General features: G+C 41.9%; 6 protein-coding genes and 1 long non-coding RNA gene across 7 annotated transcripts; 4 read left to right on the top strand and 3 right to left on the bottom strand.

The window, feature by feature from the left end:
* The first annotated feature begins 85 nt into the window (after positions 1 to 85).
* Positions 86 to 2,119, top strand: LOC125060208 (SET domain-containing protein 4). The gene has a single exon (XM_047664996.1). The coding sequence runs from the start codon at positions 399 to 401 to the stop codon at positions 1,776 to 1,778; it is 1,380 nt and encodes a 459-aa protein (XP_047520952.1). The 5' UTR covers positions 86 to 398; the 3' UTR covers positions 1,779 to 2,119.
* A 2,411-nt stretch (positions 2,120 to 4,530) lies between these two features.
* Positions 4,531 to 9,483, top strand: LOC125060205 (endoplasmin homolog). Its single transcript, XM_047664989.1, has 4 exons — positions 4,531 to 4,753; positions 5,513 to 5,611; positions 6,883 to 7,298; positions 7,626 to 9,483. Exons 1-4 carry the CDS (start codon positions 4,696 to 4,698, stop codon positions 9,411 to 9,413), a joined length of 2,361 nt encoding a protein of 786 aa, XP_047520945.1. The 5' UTR covers positions 4,531 to 4,695; the 3' UTR covers positions 9,414 to 9,483.
* LOC125060214 lies at positions 5,465 to 6,885 on the bottom strand. Its single transcript, XR_007118813.1, has 2 exons — positions 6,647 to 6,885; positions 5,465 to 6,573 (listed from the first exon to the last, which is right to left on the bottom strand). It is a non-coding gene; the product is annotated as an uncharacterized LOC125060214 (long non-coding RNA).
* Positions 9,484 to 10,322: 839 nt separating the features above from the next.
* Positions 10,323 to 13,215, top strand: LOC125060211 (protein ALP1-like). The gene is made up of 2 exons (XM_047664998.1): positions 10,323 to 10,740; positions 11,664 to 13,215. Exons 1-2 carry the CDS (start codon positions 10,451 to 10,453, stop codon positions 12,544 to 12,546), a joined length of 1,173 nt encoding a protein of 390 aa, XP_047520954.1. The 5' UTR covers positions 10,323 to 10,450; the 3' UTR covers positions 12,547 to 13,215.
* On the bottom strand, positions 10,731 to 13,193 carry LOC125060212. Its single transcript, XM_047664999.1, has 2 exons — positions 12,791 to 13,193; positions 10,731 to 11,449 (listed from the first exon to the last, which is right to left on the bottom strand). The coding sequence occupies exons 1-2, from the start codon at positions 13,191 to 13,193 to the stop codon at positions 10,755 to 10,757; spliced, it is 1,098 nt and encodes a 365-aa protein (XP_047520955.1). The 3' UTR covers positions 10,731 to 10,754.
* Positions 13,216 to 13,616: 401 nt separating the features above from the next.
* On the bottom strand, positions 13,617 to 15,384 carry LOC125060213 (solute carrier family 35 member E1 homolog). The gene is made up of 2 exons (XM_047665000.1): positions 14,760 to 15,384; positions 13,617 to 14,359 (listed from the first exon to the last, which is right to left on the bottom strand). The coding sequence occupies exons 1-2, from the start codon at positions 15,064 to 15,066 to the stop codon at positions 13,740 to 13,742; spliced, it is 927 nt and encodes a 308-aa protein (XP_047520956.1). The 5' UTR covers positions 15,067 to 15,384; the 3' UTR covers positions 13,617 to 13,739.
* A 1,549-nt stretch (positions 15,385 to 16,933) lies between these two features.
* Positions 16,934 to 20,449, top strand: LOC125060209 (palmitoyltransferase ZDHHC9). The gene is made up of 4 exons (XM_047664997.1): positions 16,934 to 17,462; positions 18,170 to 19,117; positions 19,189 to 19,367; positions 19,436 to 20,449. Exons 2-4 carry the CDS (start codon positions 18,246 to 18,248, stop codon positions 19,672 to 19,674), a joined length of 1,290 nt encoding a protein of 429 aa, XP_047520953.1. The 5' UTR covers positions 16,934 to 17,462; positions 18,170 to 18,245; the 3' UTR covers positions 19,675 to 20,449.
* The last annotated feature ends 3,482 nt before the right edge of the window (positions 20,450 to 23,931 follow it).

Genomic DNA, 23,931 nt, shown 5'->3' with positions numbered 1-23,931 from the left:
AAACCGCATATTGCAGTCGGTCTTGACTGCAACATGCGGTCCGTCTATGGCCCGCTTTAGACGTCTGTAATCTGTTTTCCGTGTCTGATCACGGATGACAGTTGACACTATGTAATTTATATGTAATTTATTATTTATACCAAATTTATTTTTAAATTAAGTAATTAGTATCTCAGATTTAATAGAGGTAACTAACATTCCACAATTTCCACATCATTCATACAAAAGTACTTCAAGTGTTCAATTCAATGACTGCAATGTGCATCGTATAAACATAATAATATACTAAAAACGTCATATGTTTATTTTAATGATACACGATATTGGATAAAACGTAAACAATAAAAGTTCCTACCGGACTTTAAAAACTACAATATACTATATAGCCGTTATAAAAGATGGGAAGAACGCGGCGCCGAAGAAAACTCAAAAGAACTAATTGTTTTGAGACTTGCAATTATAGTTCTGATTTGAATATGTTAAACTCTTGGCTATCCAAAAGTGGAATTCAACGAAGCAAAAAGTTAGTCCTTACAATTTTTTCTGATTGCAATCGCGGTGTACTAACAAAAAAAAGGATCAGAGCAGGAGATGAACTCCTTAGCCTTCCACTAAATTTGACTATTAATGTAACAACTCTGCTTATGGATGAAGAATTTTGTGCAATATTTTTAGACAGCAATATCCTATCGCAGATGAGATACAAACAAGCTATTTCATTCCAATGTCTATTAGCATTCTATTTGCTGTTTTTAAAAGTGCAAGGAAATAGTTCAAAATGGTATTTATACATGCAAAGTTTGCCAAAGGTTTATACTGTGCCATATTTTTTAACAAATGAAACAAAGAAGTTTCTTGACCCTAATATATTGTGTGTGATAGAAAAACAACAACATATTATTAATTCTGCTTATAATCTTTTTCATGATTTATTAAATGTAGCAATTATAAAAAATGAATATAAAAATGCGTATATGTTTAAAAGCACCTTCAATAAATCTGATTTTGAATGGGCATACTTCACTGTTAATACAAGGTGTGTGTTCATGGATTTGACTAACCTTTTGAACTTGACACATATGCAACATACAATATTAAGTATAATTAATGACAATACAAAGATTTCTTTGTGTCCATTTTTAGACATGATTAATCATAGCGCTTATGCTAAAAATGAAACAAAACTTATTGTTAACAAGGAGTTAAACAGTTTACCTGTAGTACATTTAAAAGAGAATCTGTTGTCAAAGGTTAACTTCTCAATTTATACTAAAACTACTTTTGAGGCATACTCACAAGTTTTTATTTGTTATGGTGATAGCTACAACTTAAAACTTGTTACTGAATATGGTTTTTACATTGCATCCAACAACTTGGATTATGTTCCTATTGAATATGAACAAATAGTTACATTTCTTAATTCTATTAATAAGAAAGTTTCTCAAGATCAATACAAGTGTATCTCAAAGCATGGACTTGACAAAGACTTATATGTTGACATTAAAGGAATGAGCTTTAACTTGTATGGATTACTGATAGTTATTAAATATTTTTACAGAAAGGATGTTGATGTAAGCCAGTTATTGTACTCTGCAGCTATCTGCTCCTATGATAGGGAATTATTTGATCTTATTAAACCTATTCTCATGAAAAAACTAATAGACATGGAATATAATGTATGTCAATTACAAAAATTTGATAAATGTGCAGCCCTCTGTAACTGTATTGTACTTATGTGTCAATGTATTAAGATTTTAAAGAAATTTTGCAAATACTAATGTCTGTGTACTTTGTAAAATTTAAGCAAAAAGTTAAGGTAAAACAAAACTATTTTAGAGTAAAAACATTGTGTAAAAGTGAATAAAAGAAAGGAATATAGTAAATTTTAATGTTTTAATCCCATAATCAGTTAAAGCAGTAAATCACAGTAAAGTAATTTTATTTTCATTAAAAAAGGTTAAAAACACTGCTACAGATACAACAATTTTAAAGGTATTTATTAAAAATTATACATTGTAACCATCTAAAATATGGCATAATTGTAATTGAATTCTTCATTTACGTAGTAATTTACTATAGTCAACAACCCATTATAATGAAAGATTATATAAAATAATTAGGATGTAGTTTTATTTCCAAAGCAATACCCTTTTCAACAAGTGGACTTGTAAAGCGATCAAAGGTTTGTCCCATGCAGATATAGACTGGTCTGTGAAGCCGAGTAGCTAACCGGCGCGCTAAGCTTGCAGCACCAGCTTCATCCTCCCCAAGCAATGTAGTGGCAGCAGAACCTTCTCCAACTTCGCCACTACCTGGCACACCTAGGGCTACGTTTGCCAGCCGCAATTGCTGCTCACCTATCCATATTAGCAATGAACCTTTCATACAGAGTGAATACACTTTACATATTCTCTCTCCACTCCATATTTCAAATTCGTGTATTTTCCAATTACTTTTACGATACTGTATATTCCGCGTTGATGTTTTTTTCGACGGAAATATTAAATTGTCCATCATAGTATAATAGGATTAGTCAAATTAAAACCGAGTTTGACATAATAAAAAAACTTCACAAAATAAGACTGTATTAACATAATACCTCACAATTTACATTAAGATTAAACTTTTGTTAACCGATAATGTAAAATGTTAAAACAACTTTGAAGTTTGAAGTTATAAGTTTGCACTCAGCAGTCCACAGAAATGACTTCTAGCGAAGCTGCAGTCTGTCTAAAGTCTTAGTAGTTAGTTGGATCTACTTCAAAATTCAAATCTCATGTTGAGCGCTGTCAAATATTTCAAACTTCATATAGAAAAATGGTTTGACAGCTCTTGAAACTAGATTTAAATTTGATTGACGTCCTAGAATAGGGGTCTAGGTTTAATGTAAGGCCATCCATACACTAAATTGCGTGTTTGGTTAATGTTAGTAAAATAGCTATCACTATTTTTCGTACTGCTCTTTAGTTTTATTAATACTTTTCGGCTGTCGCATAATAATGAATAACGAAGGTGTTTATCAGATAGTAAGTATACTTTAATTGTCTTTATTAAGTATTTAATAAAAATGTTTAAAAAAATTATGTTGCGATCGTAATTCGTATATTCATATCAGTAAACTAGATTATTAGGGAAATTATTAGTTGGAAATACATACCACCACTATACTAACATAGTATAATTTCTGTATTTTTATTGCGTTTACTGTATACGGTATTACAAAAGACAAAATTTCTTGTATAAAAGTTATTATTACGACATAAAAATAATTAGGGGTTGGATTTAGAAATAAGTTGCCTGAATTTAATGATACTGACCTATTGAGCGTCTAAGTGCGGAAACTGAGTCGGGAGTCCACAAACCATAACCCCTCCAAGTAATTTTGACTGCCGGAGTTGCGTCTAAGTATAAAAAAATAAGATATAATTTTGTGTATTGTATTGAAATTCGTTAAACGAAACGAACATTTTATACTTTTCTATGAATTATTATAATATTTCAAGCACCGTGTATTTCAAAACATGTGAAACGAAACGCAAACCGACAGAAATTACACTGACTGATTCAATCCGTTTAATTCAAAATTTCATCAGCATCACCTTGATGGCTGGTGCGCTTCACAAGACACTTCCTTTGCGAACTAGCGAGCCGTGGAATCGACTCGCAGTGGGGGTCTTCCATGTGAAATATGACCTCCAATTGTTTAAACAAAGGCTAAAATGGATATCCATGGGCTGGGATGATTACCCTTTTTGGGCTTCCCGTAAGCTTGTTTGCTTTCTTATCTAATAAAGAAAAAAAACATGATAGATATAGCCCCGATTTGGATATACCGGGTTATTTATATGTCAACAAGTGCTAATTCATAAACCGTTACGGTAACCTTTTAAGCTCGTCGAGCTCTTTTGCGAAATTCAACTAGTTGTATGAACTGTTTAAAACAGACATGCTAAAAGCGTTTAGAAGTGATAAATACAAAAGTAAACTTAAAACAACGGCGACACAGATCTTAATAATGAAATGTTAATATCAAGCAGTAATGGCTTCAACAATGTACTTTCTATGTGCGCTCCTCACAGTTGCTCGTACGGTGAAGGAAAAGATCGTGAGGAAACCGGCATGTGCTTAAATCCAAACCTAAAAATCGATTATCTAAGAAATGCTCAAAGAAACGGATACAATCTGAGGCCAAGAGTAGATTTTTTATAATATCGAATAGCGTTAATCGTGGTATTTGTCTCGTCTAGCCTCGTTCAATTAAGATAATTTTCTTTTTATAATCTTTAAATACTGTAATTTTACTAAAATATATTGTTTCGATTCTGTACACTACCTACTGCATTATATGACAGCCGACAGGCGATCTGGTAACACTGCCTCTGCCAATCACATAGAGACATTTGTTTATCGCTTCTTTCCATTTGTTAAAATATATGTCGTGTAGTGACGCTATTGGTCTTTAGATAACGTTAGATCGAGTGACAGAACCAGATGATATGCGATTGGCTGATACGGTTAAGTGATTAAAAACACTGGCCAAAAGTTTGACACGTTTTGAAGTAGAAAAAGAACGTTCGGGCATCGGCGTCATTACTTATTCAAACGGTAGACGGCATTAATTTAAGGTTTCAAGTAATGTTTGAGGTGCCGGTTTTAGTTTAAAATTTGTATATTAGATGTAAAAGTATTTATTACATGTTATTCGAAATGAAACATTTAATTCTACTTGTTGTCGGCGTGCTATTTCTAACAGGTAAGGTTTAAAAATATAAGTATTTAGCTTTAATATTATGTTATAATTGAGAGCAGTGTTGGCCTAGTGGCTTCAGCGTGCGACTCTCATCCCTGAGGTCGTAGGTTCTATCCTCGGCTGTGCACCAATGGACTGTCTTTCTATGTGCGCATTTAACATTCGCTCGAACCGTGAAGGAAAACATCGTGAGGAAACCGACATGTCTTAAACCCAAACAGTCGACGGCGTGTGTCAGGCTCAGGAGGCTGACCACTAGCGTTGCCAGACGTCCCGTATTTCCCGGGACGTCCGTATTTTCCCGTAGGCTTAGTTTAAAATGTCCCGTCGGGACTCGCTCTGTCCCGTTCGAACCGTGCTCCGTTTTCTATTATTAAATGTTTAAAGATTAAATAATACGTGGATTAACTGCTGACGCATACGAATTACTAAAAGACGTAAAAACGTAAAAGATATGATTTTTCTTCAGAAATAATATTCTCTGCAAGGTATTCTTTTTAAACTTTAAATCTGAAATAAACTACAACACTTTCCAAGAAGCTGCGGAACATTTTAGGATAGAAGATATAAATATGAATTGCTTGTATCAAGAATTTCAAATAATCAGAAAAAACCTGAATATTGTTAATACAACTTCTGAAAGCTAGAGTATGGGAGCGATTGAACATTGGAAGAAAGTCATTAAAGGGTTTTCCAGTACCGAAATCTGTAACATTTTCCGTTTTTGTAACATTTTTATTTATATATATAATATATTGGCAGGATGGTCAGCTGGGCAAGAAGCTGGGGTGGGAGTGGGCACTGTGGAGGAGATGACTGTAGATGCTGACCTTGGTGCATCCCGGGAAGCCTCAAGAACTGGTGAGTTATATATGAACAGTTCAAAATTTATCTGTATGTTTGCGTGTAAGAAAGCCAAGTGGTTTTGTGTAAAGCACACATCAATAGTTTTGTCAAGTTCATAAAAAAAGGATTTCTATTGTATTTAATTTCAAGATAATTTACCTTAAGGGAACAATGTTTGAGCCAAAACTATCTAATCTAATCATCATACCAAAAGGCCATTTGATTTTAACATTTGATCTACATGTTGAGCCTGAAAGTTGTAAGTTTTTATCTACTTCTTTTAATCCAGTTTGTATTATCAGTTCCTATCATTATTTCTATATTTTCTTGTATTAGGAATATTATTAGTATGACACATTTGAACAATACATATAAAAATGGGCGGCATCATGAAAGCCATTAAAGAACTTAAAACTAATATTAGTTGGAACCACCCATTTCCCGAGAGGATATTCAACCATAGACCATAGACAATATCTTTATATAGTAAGGCAAAACCTAGAAAACTGCAAATAATATAATCTCCTAATATTGCTATTTTAAGGTGTTTGACTTTCTGGACCATATGGCTAATGTGGCAAGCCGCTTACGCGTATTATCTTTTATAACTCTCATCTCTGACTATCACTCTCAGTTGAGTTTTGAGCCATAATGAATCAACAATGTGATGGTGCAACCATGGTGATTCACGCCAACGTCCACCTGTCTCGCTCCATAATCCGTATCTGAAAATAACCTATTTTTAGCTGTACATTATAATCGTCACTATTTTTGGCTGCATAAACAAATATAACAAAAAACTTATTTAAAATAATAACCATACAATACGGGTAGTCCTATTTAAACCTACTGGTGCGAGGTGAGAGGCAGCAAATGAGCCTTGTCCGACACTCGATGTAACCGCTGCGAGGCGTGGTCCTGGAAGGCCCGCGGCGTCTCCACTTGTTTCGCGCCCACCTTGCCCGTTACTAGTGGCGCTGTTGAGTTGAGAAATCTTATTTACACATTTACAATGTTTGAATTAATATAAGACTCGAAAAGTTCACTGACGCATTCGAAGCGGGCGTAGCGCGGTAAGCTGCGACCTGCCGGGCTCCCGGGCCGCCGCGAAGCGCAGCTGGAAGGCGCGGGTGGGGCCCTTCGGTGGGCGCGAGGTTTCCGCGGGTTCCTTTGTTTCGCACCGCTCCATTCTTCCGGCCACCTCAGTTTTCGATCGATAATTAGTCGGTCGTCGCTATGGCGACCGTCTTCCGTTTGCTAGATTACATGCATTAGGTTTTTCACAGACGCGGAGGCCGTGACCCGCGAAGAAGAAGCGATCAGTCCCGACGGGCTGAGCGTGGCGCAGCAGCGCGAAGTGCGCGAGCGAGCCCAAAAGTTCACGTTCCAGACGGAGGTGAACCGCATGATGAAGCTCATCATCAACTCGCTGTACCGCAACAAGGAGATCTTCCTGCGGGAGCTCATATCGAACGGTTCCGACGCGTTGGACAAGATTCGGCTGCTGTCGCTGACCAATCGCGACGTGCTCGACGCCACGTCGGACCTCAGCATACGTATCAAGGCGGACCCGGAGCGGCGTATGCTGCACATCATCGACACGGGCTTGGGCATGACCAAGAACGACCTCGTCAACAACCTCGGGACGATCGCCAAGTCCGGCACCGCCGACTTTCTATCCAAGATGCAGGACCCTGAGAAGGTGAGTCGTCTCGTTTGAAGCAGTAGGTGCACTGCAACTAACACTTTCAAGACATTTTGTTCTAACTTGCTTTAACTTAGAAGTAGCCAACGATGAAAGCGGATTGTGAAGGCACGTTAAAGGGCTCACGCTGCTGTAGTCTACAATGTCGTATGGACGGGTGACCCGTCTTTATATATCAGAATAATTTCTGACTCTTAATATGTTTGTACTGTCCGTAATTCGTTAACTGTCAGACTGCGGCAAGTTTGCCCTTTTCATCCGATACACACTGTCCGTCGTTTCCGAGAGGCCCGAGCCAAAATAAAACGCAATAACGATTCACAGAGCGGCAACCAGGACACGAACGACATGATCGGGCAGTTCGGCGTGGGCTTCTACTCGGCCTTCCTCGTGGCCGACCGCGTCACCGTGGTCTCTAAGCACAACGACGACGCGCAGCACGTGTGGGACTCCGACGCCTCCTCCTTCAGCGTGGCCGAGGACCCCCGCGGCGACACGCTCAAGCGCGGCACGCACATCACGCTGCACCTCAAGGAGGAGGCCGCCGACTACCTCCAGCCCGACACCATCCGCGCGCTCGTCAAGAAGTACTCGCAGTTTATCAACTTCCCCATCTACCTCTGGGCCTCGCGCACCGAGACTTACGAGCAACCGGCCGAAGACGAGCCCGCCTCCGACGACGACGCCGACGCGGACGCGCGCGTCGAGGACGCGGCCGACGCTGAGCCCGAGCGCGAGCCGAAGCGCGCCGAGCGCACCGTGTGGGACTGGGAGCTCATGAACGACAACAAGCCCATCTGGACGCGCAAGCCGGCCGAGGTGCGCGACGACGAGTACACGCAGTTCTACAAGACGCTCACCAAGGACACGGCGGCGCCGCTGGCGCGCGCGCACTTCGTGGCCGAGGGCGAGGTCACCTTCCGCGCGCTGCTGTTCGTGCCGCGCGTGCAGCCGGCCGACAGCTTCAACCGCTACGGCACCAAGACCGACCACATCAAGCTCTACGTGCGCCGCGTCTTCATCACCGACGAGTTCAACGAGCTGATGCCCAACTACCTCGCCTTCGTGCAGGGCATCGTCGACTCGGACGACCTGCCGCTCAACGTGTCGCGCGAGACGCTGCAGCAGCACAAGCTCGTGAAGATCATCAAGAAGAAACTCGTGCGGAAGGTGCTCGACATGCTCAAGAAGATCCCGGACGACGAGTACGAGCACTTCTGGAAGGAGTACTCGACCAACATCAAGCTCGGCGTCATCGAGGACCCCTCCAACCGCTCGCGCCTCGCCAAGCTGCTGCGCTTCCACTCCTCGCGCGGCGAAGACATGACCTTCCTCGCCGACTACGTGGCGCGCATGAAGCCCAACCAGAAGCACATCTACTACATCGCCGGCACCGGCCGCGCCGAGGTGGAGCGCTCGCCCTTCGCGGAGCGACTCGTGCGCCGCGGCTTCGAGGTGCTCTACCTGACGGAGCCCGTCGACGAGTACTGCCTGTCCTCGCTGCCCGAGTTCGACGGCCACAAGTTCCAGAACATCGCCAAGGAGGTGTTCGACCTGGACGACGGCGAGGCCGAGAGGGAGGCGCTGGAGGCCGCGCGGGCGCGCTTCGAGCCCCTCACCAAGTGGCTCGGGGACAAGCTCGGCGCGCACATCACTCGCGCCGCCGTCTCCCGGCGCCTGGCGCGCTCGCCGGTGGCCCTCGTGGCGACCGCCTTCGGCTGGACCGGCAACATGGAGCGCCTGGCCATGTCCAACGCGCACCAGAAGGCGGACGACGCGCAGCGCAAGCACCAGCTGTCGCAGAAGAAGTCGCTCGAGATCAACCCGCGCCACCCCGTGGTGCTGGAGCTCCTGCGCCGCGTCACCGACGACCCCGACGACGCGCTCGCGCTGGACACGGCGCGCACGCTCCTGCGCACGGCCGCCCTGCGCTCCGGCTACCTGCTGCAGGAGGGGCAGGCCATCGAGTTCGCCGACTCCGTCGACGCCATGCTGCAGCGCGCGCTGGGCCTGCCGCCGGACGCGCAGGCCGAGCTCGACGAGCCCGAGGAGCCCTCGGCCGACGACGAGCGACCCGACGCCGGGCCCGAGGACGAGCACGACGAGCTCTAGACTCGTCTTTCTTTGTGTGATTGAGGAGAGCGAACGGCGAATGTAAATAAATTATTCCTACCTTTTTTAATTCGTCCACTCACTTCCCTCGTCTTGAAACTAAAAACACTACCACGAGCGGGCCCGCGGCCGTACACCGACTGGATTAGGACAAGCTCATAAAACAACAATCACTTAAACAAAAAAACACAAAACGGTAGGCAAAGATAACCGATCCCGGGACCGGCGAGACTCCATTTTATTCTAGAGATAAAACCAGAAAGATTTGAAGATCTATTTATAACATTATCTAGGTGCTAACTTAAACTTAGTGAAATATCTAATGACACTTATGTCTCTGATGCTTTCAACCTCTTGAAGTTATTGGGCCCTTATGTAGTATGTTATAATGACAATTTCTTTTTTTCATAAATTTTATGCAGTAACACTTGTAATCTAGTTTACAGTATCTAGGTTACAGTAGTCTTGGGTATGGGTATTTGAATCACAGAAAAATTTTTTATTAAAAAGTAACACTACTTTAATTCACTTAAAATCATTACTTTAGTTACTCCTGCAGAACTATGATGTCGATATCCTGCCAAAGATGGTGGGTTAATTTTAAATCATCAGCGTACATTTTCAAATTGCACTTAATTATACGCCACGTCTGACAAATTGATAAAGAATAAAGAACTCCTCCTTGTAATACACCCTTCAGTAAAGGCCAAGACATTAGAAACATTGCATGGCATTTTCATAGGTTGACCTATTTTTTAAATACGAGGCTCGCCACCTTAACAGTGATCCCTGAATGCCCATGGTATAGATCTTCTGCAGTAATAAGTCGTGGCAGATGAGGTCAAGGACTCTCAATTGCCTTCGTTATGTTCTAGTAAAACCAAGCAAGTTCGTAGTGGTCGATTAGAGCTAGTTCAGACATGGCGGAATCCGTGCGGATGCAAATCGCGCGGTTCTAAACGCAAGTGTTCAGACAGACGCGGATGTAAATGCGGAGTGCCGTAATCCGCATAGAGTGACAGCGTTCTAGTCCAATCATGGAAGTCGAAGAAGCAATATGTGTGTACTTGTTGCTCCGTAAAAAAGAAAGAAAGAAGAAACGGCAGTATTGGGTGCATCCAATATTACGTGATCGGCTCACCCATGGTCAGTTTCTGACTTTATATCCAAAATTAAGAAGTTTTGAACCAAAATTCTTTAATTATTTGAGAATGTCGATAAATTCATTTGATGAATTATTAGAAATGATCAGTGAACAAATTGCATCTAATGATACCCATATGAGGTCAAGCGTGGCCCCAGAAGAAAAACTCGTGATTACATTAAGGTAAGATATTTATTTTATACATCAGAATATATGTTTTGTACTATAGAAGACTGTGAGTCGTCAGTGCTATTGCATGATAAAGGCGATGGAGACTCTCCTGGTACGATTGTAGAATATCCTGTAAAATATCCTTGTGGGTTTGAATATTGTTGGTTTTGCCAAAATACTTCATTAGGCGTGTTCTGCTGGCTCGTGATATGAATAGGCGCTGGTAATTTCTGCCCTTTCTGTATTACCTGGAGTAATTCAATTTTAGTAGCCAAACGCTTATTTTCTGGAATTTTTTTTAACTCTTTATACAATGACATACAAAAAAGCTTATCATCATCATCTTGCTTTGACATACTTTCTTGTAATTGTCTCTGTATTTTATCCCTTGATTCAATGCTATTTTCTAATATGTCAGCCAATCGCTCTTCTGAAGTAATTTTAGTCTTCTTCCTTTTATTGGGTACTGGTTGTATTTCACGTGCATTAACAAAATTATCTTGGTTTTGGTCAATGTTTTGAATTCCTTCATTTTTGGCTTCATGTATGTTTGATGTCGTTTCTTTGTTTTCTACTGTCTTCTGAAGAAAAGAAAGCCGGTCAAAATACATGTATTTTGAACCTTTACATGCACCAGAACCAGAAGGAATTGATTTGCCTTTCTTGAATTCCTTATTATAAGCATCCCGTATATTCTTCCACTTTTTTTGTAAAGTTACACCTGGAACAGAAATCAGTATTTTTAACAAAATTGTAGACTTATAAATACAGGAGCGGTCAAATATTTGAAGACACTCAAAAATTTGAAAAATTTAAAATAAAATAATTGACACTCATTATTTTAAACTAGCTGGTGCCCGCGACTTATAATTAATAAATGAAAAGTTTGCAACTTTGTTAACAAAACGATACAGATCAAGATTATATTGTTTCAGATATCTGGGTACTGGTTGTTCCTTTGGAGAACTGCATTACAACTTTCGTCTTGGCAAATCTACAATTACAGGAATTGTCCGTGAAGTATGTGAAGCTCTGTGGGAAAAAGTCGCAAAAAATGTCATGCCTGAACCCAGCGAAGATATATGGAAGAAAATAGCTACAGATTTTGAAAAATATGCAAATTTCCCCAATTGCATTGGCGCCATAGATGGCAAGCATATAAGGATTACAAAACCCAATGATTCTGGATCTTTGTATTATAATTACAAAACTTTTTTTTCCATAGTGCTGTTGGCACTTTGTGATAGTAACTATTGTTTTTCTTTCATAGATATTGGATCATATGGAAAAAGTAGTGATTCTGCAATTTTTAAAAATTCGGTATTTTATAAAAGATTAATAGAAAAGTCATTACACATACCAAAACCTAAACCAATATCTAACACAGATCCTACGCCATTGCCATACGTCATAGTTGGCGATGAAGCGTTTGGTTTATCCGAAACTGTAATGCGACCCTATGCAGGTAGAGGGCTATCATACGAAAAAAATATATTTAATTACAGGTTATCAAGAGCTCGACGTTATATTGAATGCACTTTTGGAATTCTGGCAAACAAGTGGCGCATTTTTCATAGGCCTATAAACGTTAATATAGACTTTGCCGAAGACATAATAAAGGCCTGTTGTGTGCTACACAATTTTGTTAGAACTAGAGATGGTATACAGTTTGAAGATACTTTATATACTGGGCCAATGAGTAATCTTAATACATTACATGCAGGAAGGGGTACACCGTCATCATTAAATATTAGAGACAAATATGCTAATTACTTTGTAAATGAGGGTCGTGTAGAATGGCAAGACACAAAAATATAAAAACTTGAGAGGTGTCAAGGGACACCCGGATAGAACGAAGTTGACCTCACTGGAGGCGAGTACTAGAGGCGAGTAGCGAGGCGTGGTGTTTGCGTGCGTGAGAATCGTGAGATTTTTCCCGCGCCCGATACTTACCTCCAATCACAATAACAACATTTTTATATAGTTTAGTTATTTGGGGTGGACTGTCAATTACAAAATATGTAAACTACCCTGATAAATGTAAAATTAAATACATACTGACCAAAAAGAACCTTTTTTTCCAAAGAATCCTCATTTTCTCCAAAAATATCCACCAGCTCCTGCCAAGCTCCGTTTCTAATAATTTTATTGGAATATTCTGCACATTGGATGTCCCACAAAGCAGGTCTCTTTTCCACCTCATCGATGAATAGCTCGGTGTCGAAGCGATCCATTGTCACCGTCCGATACGCGCGGCTTCCGCAGAGCAACTGAACGCGCTCTAGGTACGTCAAGTAAATAGATCCGAGCGGCAACCGCGCGAATTCATTTTCTAGCGGTTGAGTGGCGGTAGCCGCGCGGTTTGTCAATCCGCGCGGACAGGTATGAACGAATTTATAGGCGCTAATGTAAATAAGATCCGCGCGGTCTAACCGCGCGATTTGCATCCGCACGGATTCCGCCATGTCTGAACTAGCTCTTAGGCAGGCAGGCTGGAAACCATATTTGCTCTGGGTGTATGTTCTATTTTACTATACTATAAGAGTATAAGAGAAATATATCCATGCAAGCTATCCATGGTTTTGATGTAGAAAATACCTAGATCTTGTTGACTCTTATCAGTAGTCTGTACTTGTCACTTATGTGACGGTATCACAATCTTGAATTAAATAAAAATAAAGATCACAAAAATCAAAGTTGCAAAAAACATTATAAATGTTGTTTCGTTAAAATAATAATGATGGATGATGTAAAACTGTGATCTCGACTTAACGACACTTCTCAACAAACAACCACAATTATTACCGACAATCATTGTAATGACGTCAGAAACTGAAAATTATCCATTTTGTGAATAATAATTAATATTGCCAAAATGAGAATCACAATACAAAAAGATAACATAATATATTTACTGTGAACGTAAAAATATACATTTATTTTATAAAGACTAAGGCCTCTACGTCGTACGTTCATCTTAGGCAGTCGAAATAGATCTACCGAGAAATTGTCTAGACGGGCAGCAGCGGCGCGGGCGATCGGCTCAACTTGGCGCGGTTGTAGAGCAAGACGCCCAACACGGCCAGCGTCATGCCCGCCACGTTCAGCGGAGGCGCCGGATTGCGGAGCACCGCCAGCGACGCCAGCACGACCACGGCGCGCTTCGCGGCCGACGCCACGGCGTAGGCCAACGGTGTGACGCGGGCCAGAACACTGAAGGCGGCCACGGCCTGCAGCCACGCCAACACGCCGTCCGCCGCCAGCAGCGCTCCCGCCCGCGCGCTCGACCCTTCGCCCACCCTGCGCCACGAGGCCACCGCGCCGCCCTCGCTCAGCGCCCACATCGGCGCCAGCGCCAACATAGCGAGTGCGCTGAGCGCCTGCAGCAGACGGAGCGGGTGCGCTCGCGATCCCTGCATGACGCGCTTAGTCAGCAGGTGCTGCAGGCTGAGCAGCGCGGCGGCGGCCAGCGCGGCGGCGAGGCCGGCGGTCTGGAAGTGCAGCTCAGTGGCGGAGGCCAGCGCCACTCCGGCGGCTATTACCACCAGTGCCGTCTGGACGCTGCGGGACTGCCGCTCGCCAAATATAACCCACGCCAGAGCCGCCGTCCACAATGGCGTTGTCGCTTTCACTGTGTCAAATGCCATTTGATTAAATAAATAAGTACATCAGAACAGTGGAACACAGAGGGGAAAGAATCTGCAGTCTCAGACATATAACAGTGAGGTTGATACTTGATGTAATGGGGCACTCATACAAAATTACAAGTTTAGATCGTCTCCACTGGTGGAAAAGTGAAGGAAGGATGGTTCCTCCTTCCTTCCTCCCAACTACAGAGAGGATCTTCCATCAGCTTAAAATTAGTTTTGATTTTGATTAGGGAATAAGTTGAATAATACAATAAATTTAGAAAAGCATCCTATTCTGCATAATGGCAAAGTAATTAGTTCGACCCTCTGCCTTTCATAATAATGATTCACTCTCATAATTGGTGAATTCTCATGTCTTCTAACAAATAAAGTTTAGCTTACCAGTGTGAGCGTAGGAGACTGGCACTTTCCATATGGATACTTGTGAGAAGACTGTAGTTAGGAACTTGGCGAGCGCCAGGGGCACCAGAGCGCGCAGTCGGCAAGAAGACGGCAGCGGTGGGGCGCCGCAAAGTGCTAGCACGGGTACGCTACACGCCGCAGTCGCTGCCAGCTGCACCAACGCCACCGTTAGCGGGAACGGAAACTCGGTGAGCACGAGCTTGCCAACTACATTACTGGCTGAGCTCAGAGCGTACCACGCCGCGCACAGCGCCCCTATCACCAGCGTTTCGCGGCGCGCCCTCATTACGGCTATTAATACACTTTACATATCGCTTCAACTATTTAAGGTCTACCATTCATTTTTTGTAGCTTTTAATAAGTAACTCTAGTAATATGGGAATGATACGCAATTTACAAGACTGTAGGCTGTTATTTCGCTGTTTATAGGTCGACAACAAGATTCCGATTTTCTCCATTAACGTTAACTTATAAACATCCACATCAGACACACTAAAATTAGAAAGTACATAGCAGTTAGCACAAACTTTAAAGACGTAGTAAATATAAACTAAAAAGCAGGGTTGCCAACTCCTACGAAATGTTCCCCCTAGGACCAACTTCAAATACCCCTAAAGGCTAAATGTCGATCAAAAGCCCCTACATTTTTTGTTGGTTTGAGAGGTATTTGATACATATAGATATGAATTAAAAATACGTTGAAGTAGTAAAAATAGCTGTTGTATTTATGTGAGTACATTTTACATATCTATATATTATGTTAATCAATGACCGAATAATATTAATGATAATAACAATGAGATGAAACGATTCTTATTTTTTGGCAGAATTTTCCTTCTTAGTTCTAACAATATTATTAAATGTCAAAGGCATCGGCCTGGATATCGCGCTGCGTTTTGTTGTTGCTGATATTTTTGAAATCGTACATATTGACGTTAAATGGTTTGATCATACGGTCAGAAGAACAAATTTGACACATGAAATTATTGTTTTCCGTTATTAAGCTGTAGCCAGCCTTGAAGTTTATATTTGGTTTAGTTTGTTGATTGCGTTCGAAGCTTAATATTAAATTGTATAGAATCGTGTGTTTGTAGAGAAATAATTTTTTAATGAAAAGAGTAAAGTACCCCCTAAAAAATCCCACTAAATAAATGTACCCCCAAAAACCGCCTGGACATCTTTATTACCCCTAAATTTGGGGGTAAACCCCCAAGTTGGCAACACTGCTAAAAAGTAAAAAATATCAAATACGTACTTACGACTTACGTATTTGCTAAACGTCATCTGTCAAACATCAAATACACAAAATCACTTTTTGACTGGTGTGACCCTCTAACGCTAAACCAATATCATTCCCCTATATTTATATTACTCTTTGAATATCATATTACCAGACATCAGCGTACAGCGTGTGAGATAGCGAATGATCGACATAGGGATGTTTTTATTTATTTAGTTATTAAGCTTACGACATCACACACAGTACTAAATCTACTAATTATTTTACTACTGTATTAATTGGGAGAAAGAAGAAAAGATATGTCGAATTGTGAATGTTGAGTAAAACTTAAAACAACCTAAATTAAGAACTATCAAACTTAAAAGTTTTCATCAATAAAAATGGATCTGAGATGAGGAGTGTATTTTGAGATGAGGGTACTGTTGGTAGTGAGGACAGGGTCTCTTCATCATCATCAGAGATAGGTTCCTCTTTTAAATCAATGGCTATATTGTGCAATACTGCCAAAGCTACAACATACATCTTAGTGTTTGGTAGAGATGTTCTAAATCCTGACAATAAACATTAAACACCTAATTATGTTTTTCCAAACACCAAAACATCTCTAAGTATAACTTCTTACGCGCGTACATAAGTAGACGCACCCTTTTTTTTTTGAAGTAAAACTTCTTCAGGCGCAACTAGGGAGTGACTCGGTTTTTTTTTCTGACGGAAATATATATATAGTCTGTGTAGTTTCCGCTATTTAAAAATAACAACAATAGCGCGTTTTATAAGTCCGTCAGCGCCATCTAGTGGTGCATTCATTTTGTGACACGGTGCGCGCGCATCGTAAAATTTCACTCTTATAAATTTTTCATAACGCGGCGCGCCTAAAGAAGTATAACTTCAAAAAATTCAACAGTTTAAATAAATTATTTTAAATTGCAAAAGTTTTACTTCAATCGCGCGTAATGGTTACACGCACACACTTTTTTAAAGCTTTATTAATGTAAAAATCTTACTTACACACTTAAAAACTTACATAAAAAAGACTAATTTTAGATTTTTTGGGAGAGTCCTCCAAAACTCTAATACTTTTACCTTCTGTGTACATATTTGTCATGTCATCTTTGATCTTCGTGCTCTGTGGACTGTGCTTGTCACTCGGCAAGTGGTTAGTGGCAACACAACTCGTACAAATTTTTACTTTCTGCTCAATTTCTTCGTGGTAAAATCTTAATGAATAGTTCGAAACTTTAACGAAAGTTAGCTAGATTTTTATCCTTAAGTTACTAATATATAAAATAAAAGTTAGAAGTATTTTAAAATTATATGATACGATTTAGTAAATTCGTGTCCCAATGTGTGATTAGTACTTTAAAAGTGAAGATAACAATATAATATTATCTTGATTTCAATTCTGAAATCGTCTAAGATATCAGCTGCCAATCTATTAAATTGTAAGTAAAATTCAATAAACATTATATAAATTTATGTATATGTATTAATTGCATTGTTCTGTGTCCAATATTGTTAGTGTTTTAAATCTCCTGAAGATGTGGAAAACAAATTAAAATATCTATTGTAGGACATACTTTATGAATGAAATTATTTTGAACAATTGATCAGCAACACAAAATGTTACGATATATTTTAACCATTGAGGATTAAAGAAATTGATAAATAAATAGTAATAATAGTTTGACTTCTACTACATATACTACTAGTTCTCAAATCAAACCCTGATGGGAACAGCCAAGACACTCTCCCCTACTCTTTAATTGCCAAATTTTGCTCTACAAATTGCTTATATGCTGGATATGCTGCAACTACTTCACCTTGTCCCACATGATGTAGAATGAGTCGTAATCATGACAAAGAAGTTGGTTAAGGCAACTCAAGTGTTTACCTTCAGTCAGCATACACAGTATGATCAATGCAGACACATAGTAGAACATGGTGAACCACAGTTGAAATTAGTAATATTAGACAAACTCAAGTCTGAACACTGACCATAAGTGAGAACCGAGAAACTCAGTTAATTAAAGTATTTTCCTCACAGTTTTACCTTATTTTATTTTATTTTAAAAGGCACACTAACGAATCATCAATCATCATTAACTTATCATCAAGCTTGAAGTTTTTATATATTTTGTTATTATTACAGAGATTAATAGAGGACTGTCAAGTCAGTTCTAGCGATATTCTGCTAGAGCCGCAACCCAGGCAGCGGTGATGTGGCGATGGCCAGCCGGCGCGTGACGCGCAAGTGGGAAGTGTTCGCGGGCCGCAACCGATTCTGGTGCGACGGCAGGCTTATGACCGCTCCCCATCCCGGCGTCTTCTTACTCACGCTGGCCCTCATCTGCGGCACTTGTGCGCTGCACTTCGCGTTCGATTGCCCGTTCCTTGCGGTCCGCGTGTCCGCCGCCGTGCCGGCCGCCGGCGCCGCTCTGGCCGCGACCACGCTGGCCGCGCTGTTGCGCACGGCCCTGTCCGACCCGGGCATAATCCCGCGGGCGCCGCCCCACGAGGCCGAGGCGGCCGGCGCCGCGGAGGCCGAGGCGGGAGGTCGGCCGCCTCCGCGTGCTCGCGAGGTCCTCGTGCGGGGTCGCCCCGTCAAGCTCAAGTACTGCTTCACGTGCAAGATGTTTCGCCCGCCGCGCGCGTCGCACTGCTCGCTGTGCGACAACTGCGTCGAGCGCTTCGACCACCACTGCCCGTGGGTGGGCAACTGCGTCGGCCGCCGCAACTACCGCTACTTCTACCTGTTCGTCGTGTCGCTGTCGTTCCTGTGCGTGTGGGTGTTCGCGTGCGCGGTGGCGCATCTGGCGCTGCTGGCGCGGGGCGCGGGCGGCGCGGCGGCGGCGCTCCGCCAGAGTCCGGCGTCGGCGTTGGCGGCCGCCGTCTGCTTCCTGTCCGTGTGGTCGGTGCTGGGGCTGGCCGGCTTCCACACGTACCTCGCCTCCGCGGACCGGACCACCAACGAGGACATCAAGGGCTCGTTCTCTTCGCGTCGCGGCGTCCAGAACCCGAACCCGTACTCGCGGGCCAACGCCTGCGCCAACTGCTGGCACGTGCTGTGCGGCCCTCTCGCGCCCAGCCTCATAGACCGGTGGGTCGAGTTCCTCAATTCGACGAAACGCTTCGCGACGTGGACGGACCTAATCCCCGCTTTCCTTTCAGACGCGGCGTAGTCCCGCCCGACGGCCACGACCTGCCGCCGACCTTCGCGGCGGCGTCGCGTCCGCCGCCCGCCGCTTTCGTCGTCTCGCCCGTCGCGCCGCTCCCCGCGCCGATCTCGGCGCCGCCGAGACCCCGAGACGCGGCCCGCGCGCTCCAGGCGACGCCGCCGGAGGCGAAAGGTGTGTCGGTCGTTCCGATGCGGAGCCGCCGAAAGGCAAGTCCGGCTTTTGATGAGCTCTCGTTTCAGGTTCGTCGTCGGGCAGCTACACGAACCTGTTCGCGCTGGGCGAGGAGGCGAGACACGCCTACACGAACCGCTCGCTGGAGGCGGGCGACACGGGCGCGGGGGGCGCGGGGAGCGAGGCGAGCGAGGCGGGGCTGAGCGCGTCCCGCCTGCGGCTGCTGCTGCACACCACGATGATCGACGCCGCCCTGGACCTGGACGACCCCGACCCTCCGCCGCCGCACCTCGCGCTCGCCCCGTGACCGCCGCCGCCGCCCTCTGTACATATTCCGCACCCCAATAAACTGTTTATTTTAAATCGGCGTTTCATTCAGAAATTTGATAAGATGAATAAAAGACAGGACTCAATTATTGCGTCCGTTTTCACCTATTTATTTATTATTGTACACGCTAGAGATCGGTATACACACATAATAATATGTTCTTTTTGTAATGTAGATATATATTGTGTATATTGTGCGAGCCAAGGCTCATTTGCAAAACGACGTTTTAAATGACAACCGCGTCAGCCATGTCAGCGGTCGGTCAACGTTCAAATGAAATCTAGTGGTTCATGAATTTACGTAACGGGATATCATCCTTTAAGTTGAAGGCGTGACTCCGACCGGCACCTCCTGCATTAGGAAATCAATTTAGATGACATAAACGGCTCTACTTCGATTACGCAGCCGAGTAAGAATTTGATTTCATAATATTTTGTATTATTTTTCTGTTGGTGAAATGAAGTAATGAACATCTTATGTGATTCTTTATTCGTCCATCTATAGTTTACGACTGCATCTAAAATTGTAAAACGCGCAAAAAGGCGTAAAACCTTCCCGGAAACAGCAGTAACCAAATTCAGATTTCATTTGAACATTGACCATTTGCTGACATGACTCACGTGGCTGTTCTATACTTTAATAGGTGAAGATGCGATACACCGAAAGCTCATAACTATAATACGATGTATGTGTGAATAGGCGTAAGTAGTATTTTAGATATTGTTTTATAATAATAAATCGGATTTGTATATTGCTCTGTCTTATTCATTGCTCACTGCCTCGTAGTGGCGAAGACTACGACGAGCCCTTAATTATCGTGGTGAGCCTGCCCGATAGCTTTGAAATAATCCTACCTCCTTGAACCTTTGATCCTACCCGTAGGGCTCCTTCTGTTACCTTAGGTCTATTGGTGCAGACATCCCGTATTTATTTATATATTTACTATTTATGTGTTAGGGTACATCTGTAGGGCTTAGGGATCCGTAGGGTTGTTCGGTTCTTGCCTCACCCTCTCATATATTTATAGTGCAGCTTTCTCATACACACACTACATATACTATACAAATTTTCCTGTCATTTGTTGCAAGGTGGGGTACAAGTCTTCAACTACTCATTTGTTCGGATTAATACCTGCAACTGAGTTTCATAATCGGACGTCGCGGCAGAATACGAAATTTCACCCCTATCACCTCGACGTCCGTCGTTCCAAAACTGCCGCGCACCACTATGTGGAACCAGAACAGACGTGTTTCCGAACCAATTCGACTTTAAAAAAAAGAAAAGTGCGTACCAGTTCTTAAAATTCCGGCAACGCACTCGCGAGCCCTCTCGCATTGAGAGTGTCTATGGGCGGCGGTAGCCCTTCACATCAGGTGAGAGGCCTGCCCCCTGTTCTAAAACAAATTAAAACATATAAATTTAACCACACTTATCACAGTCCACTGGCTGGCAAGGTGTACAACCTTAATATTCTATTTGCTCCGAATGTGCATTTTTTTACACGCTTTATATTAGCTTCACCTGTATGTAAGTATGTATGTATGTATGTAACCGACTCCTTCGGACTCGATTTTGACCTACTTTAAACGGACAGATTTAATTCAAACTTTGTACACTTATAAAGAATCAGCGACAATATAATAATTTCATAGGTTTACCTCGAAATAACAATGAATTTTTTTTTTAAGTCCACAAAGCAATACGATTAAATTGAGACAACACGTATTGCTGCTAGGACAAAAAAGTGGAAAATAAATATAGTTTAAAAAACTAAAACACACGCTTTTAAAGCAAAAAATACTGGTATTATTGTGAAAAAGCGTGGGGCGCTCTGTGCCATCGAGCAACCTTTGATGTGCTTGATGTGTTTTAAAAGCATGTGTTTTAGTTTTTTTAAACTATATTTATTCTTAAGACGATTACGTTTTGATAGGGTGGACTAGTGGCTAAAGCAATAATTAAAATGCAAAATAAATTGTAAAACATTGTGTTTACTTGTAAGAGAAAATATATGAACTAAAATAAATGACACCGTACATGTAAAAATAAAATAAAGATATTCCAAATTTAAACACAGTGCATCAAAGACAATTATATGTGGACAGCACCATGACCTTCCAACACCTTCTCCTGATGTTCACTCATGTTGCCGAGACACGTTTCTTTATATATGCATTAATCTTGCACAGTGTCTTTCAAATTTTATTTTTGATAATGGTTTTGTCATTATGTCAGCTAACTGAATTTCTGTGGGACAGTAGCTAATATTTATTAATCCATGCACGAAGTGTTCATGTATGAAATGGTACCGCACGTCTATGTGCTTCGACCTTTTGTTGAAGGATCCAGACTTCACAAGTTGAATCGAACTTTGATTATCAACATGCAAATTTATTTTTATGTCCAAACCGGTTACTTCTTGTAATAGAGATTTGAGATACAATGCCTCTTTGCAACAGTCTGCTGCGGCTATGTACTCAGCTTCAGTCGACGATAGCGCTACTATAGGCTGTCTCTTGGATGCCCATGATATTGGTCCATCGGCTATCATTAGCACGGAGCCAGAAGTGCTTCTTCGCGTCAATGGGTCTCCAGCATAATCTGAGTCGCTGTAAGCATCGATTTTCTCTATTGGTTTGTTTCGTTTGAACAAAATGCCTTTCTCTTTGGTTCCCACTAAATATTTGAATGTTTTCTTGACTTTTGTGACGTCTTCTCTAGTGGGGTTTTCGACCTTCCTGCTAACTTGATTGACCGCTTGTGCGATATCCGGCCTGGTTCTGGTAGACAGATACAGTAAACTTCCCACTGCTTCCCTATAGGGATATTCCTTCTCCTGGGCAGTTTCCTGTGTAGACTTTGAATCGCTACTTGCGGGCGTGTCACAAGGTTTGGCATTTTTCATGTTGTATTTGTCCAGTACGTCATTTATGTAGGATCTCTGAGTAAGACTTATTCCTTCTTTTGAGTTTTTTATTTCCATACCCAGATAAGTACTTGGATTTTCATTCTTTTTCATTTCAAATTTGGTTTCAAGTTTCTTCAAAATAACTTCGATCTTTTTCTTATCTTTTCCTATGACAAGTCCGTCATCAACGAATAGTCCGAATATTATTGACTTATCTTCGTTTATGAAAACGCATCGATCTGTTTTGTTTGTCTTGAATCCCAAATCAAACATCGCTTGGGTAAAAGTTTTGTTCCATGTAAATGGAGCTTGTTTTAATCCGTACAACGATTTTTTTAATCGGCAAACTACGTCAGTAGTATTGCAGTCAGTCTCATAGCCAACAGGTAATTTCATATAAACTTCATCTGATAACTCTCCGTATAAGAAAGCTGTCTTGACGTCAAATGTCATGAAGTAGTAAGATTTAGATGCGGCAATTGCTAATAAAGTTTTTAATGCAGATTGACTTACTACTGGGCTATAAATGTCTTCAAAATCCAGGTTTCCTTTCTGCTCGCATCCACGTACAACTAATCTAGCCTTGTACGTACCGTCATCTTTAATCCGAAATACCCATTTGTTCGACAGTATTTTGTGTCCTTTGGCTTCTGACTTGTCAACAAATACCCAGGTGTTATTTTTCTGCAATGATTCCATTTCAGATTGTATCGCCTTCTCCCAATTTCGTCTGTCGGTACCAGTCACAGCTTCTTTGTATGTGAGTAAAGAGCAGTCATAGTCGTCATTATTTAATGATGTTAACATGGTCACGCAGCGACTTAACTCATAATCTTTGGTCCATGCTGGTGGTCTCACGTCTCTTTGTGGTCTTCCACTTGAGAAAGATGGTTCATCAACAGGATCTTGACTAGAGCTGGAATAAAGGGGGTTAGATTCCTGAAAAGGTAAGTTCTCATTAATTTTGTTTCTTGTTTCTTGAATTTCTATTTGTTCTGTTTCAGGTTCTGGAGTAAGATCTCCGCGTTTTTCAGCAGGAGTACCACCATAATGCATCTTTTCGATTACTTTTACGTCTCTGCTGATAATAACATCATTCCTTTCGGGTATATAGATTCTAAAACCTTTTGTATATTCCGCATATCCCAAGAATACTCCTTCTGTGGCTTTGGCTGTGAATTTTCCTCTTCGTTTTTTGTTCATCACAAACGCTCTATTTCCGAATACGTGTAGGTGATTTCCTGATGGTGTTCGTTGTACCCATTTCTCATATGGGGAATATTTTTAACCATTTCTTTTAGGTCTCTTTCATTGACGTGACCTAATTT

The sequence above is a fragment of the Pieris napi genome, chromosome 21 (assembly GCF_905475465.1).
Source record: "Pieris napi chromosome 21, ilPieNapi1.2, whole genome shotgun sequence".
Lineage (NCBI taxonomy): Eukaryota > Metazoa > Arthropoda > Insecta > Lepidoptera > Pieridae > Pieris > Pieris napi.
The sequence above is the reverse complement of the archived record's forward strand: the minus strand, read 5'-3'. Positions and strand labels throughout refer to the sequence as shown.

Excerpts from the sequence above, each read along its gene's own strand:
- LOC125060208 (XM_047664996.1), top strand. The coding sequence starts at position 399 with ATGGGAAGAACGCGGCGCCGAAGAAAACTCAAAAGAACTAATTGTTTT.
- LOC125060205 (XM_047664989.1), top strand. The coding sequence starts at position 4,696 with ATGTTATTCGAAATGAAACATTTAATTCTACTTGTTGTCGGCGTGCTA. Across the intron at positions 5,612-6,882 it reads CCGGGAAGCCTCAAGAACTG|ACGCGGAGGCCGTGACCCGC; the intron begins GTGAGTTATATA and ends GGTTTTTCACAG. Across the intron at positions 7,299-7,625 it reads AGATGCAGGACCCTGAGAAG|AGCGGCAACCAGGACACGAA; the intron begins GTGAGTCGTCTC and ends AACGATTCACAG.
- LOC125060211 (XM_047664998.1), top strand. The coding sequence starts at position 10,451 with ATGGAAGTCGAAGAAGCAATATGTGTGTACTTGTTGCTCCGTAAAAAA. Across the intron at positions 10,741-11,663 it reads AAACTCGTGATTACATTAAG|ATATCTGGGTACTGGTTGTT; the intron begins GTAAGATATTTA and ends ATATTGTTTCAG.
- LOC125060212 (XM_047664999.1), bottom strand. The coding sequence starts at position 13,193 with ATGGCGGAATCCGTGCGGATGCAAATCGCGCGGTTAGACCGCGCGGAT. Across the intron at positions 11,450-12,790 it reads GGAAAAAAAGGTTCTTTTTG|GTGTAACTTTACAAAAAAAG; the intron begins GTCAGTATGTAT and ends TTTCTGTTCCAG.
- LOC125060213 (XM_047665000.1), bottom strand. The coding sequence starts at position 15,066 with ATGAGGGCGCGCCGCGAAACGCTGGTGATAGGGGCGCTGTGCGCGGCG. Across the intron at positions 14,360-14,759 it reads AGTCTCCTACGCTCACACTG|TGAAAGCGACAACGCCATTG; the intron begins GTAAGCTAAACT and ends CATTTGACACAG.
- LOC125060209 (XM_047664997.1), top strand. The coding sequence starts at position 18,246 with ATGGCCAGCCGGCGCGTGACGCGCAAGTGGGAAGTGTTCGCGGGCCGC. Across the intron at positions 19,118-19,188 it reads GCGCCCAGCCTCATAGACCG|ACGCGGCGTAGTCCCGCCCG; the intron begins GTGGGTCGAGTT and ends CTTTCCTTTCAG. Across the intron at positions 19,368-19,435 it reads GACGCCGCCGGAGGCGAAAG|GTTCGTCGTCGGGCAGCTAC; the intron begins GTGTGTCGGTCG and ends CTCTCGTTTCAG.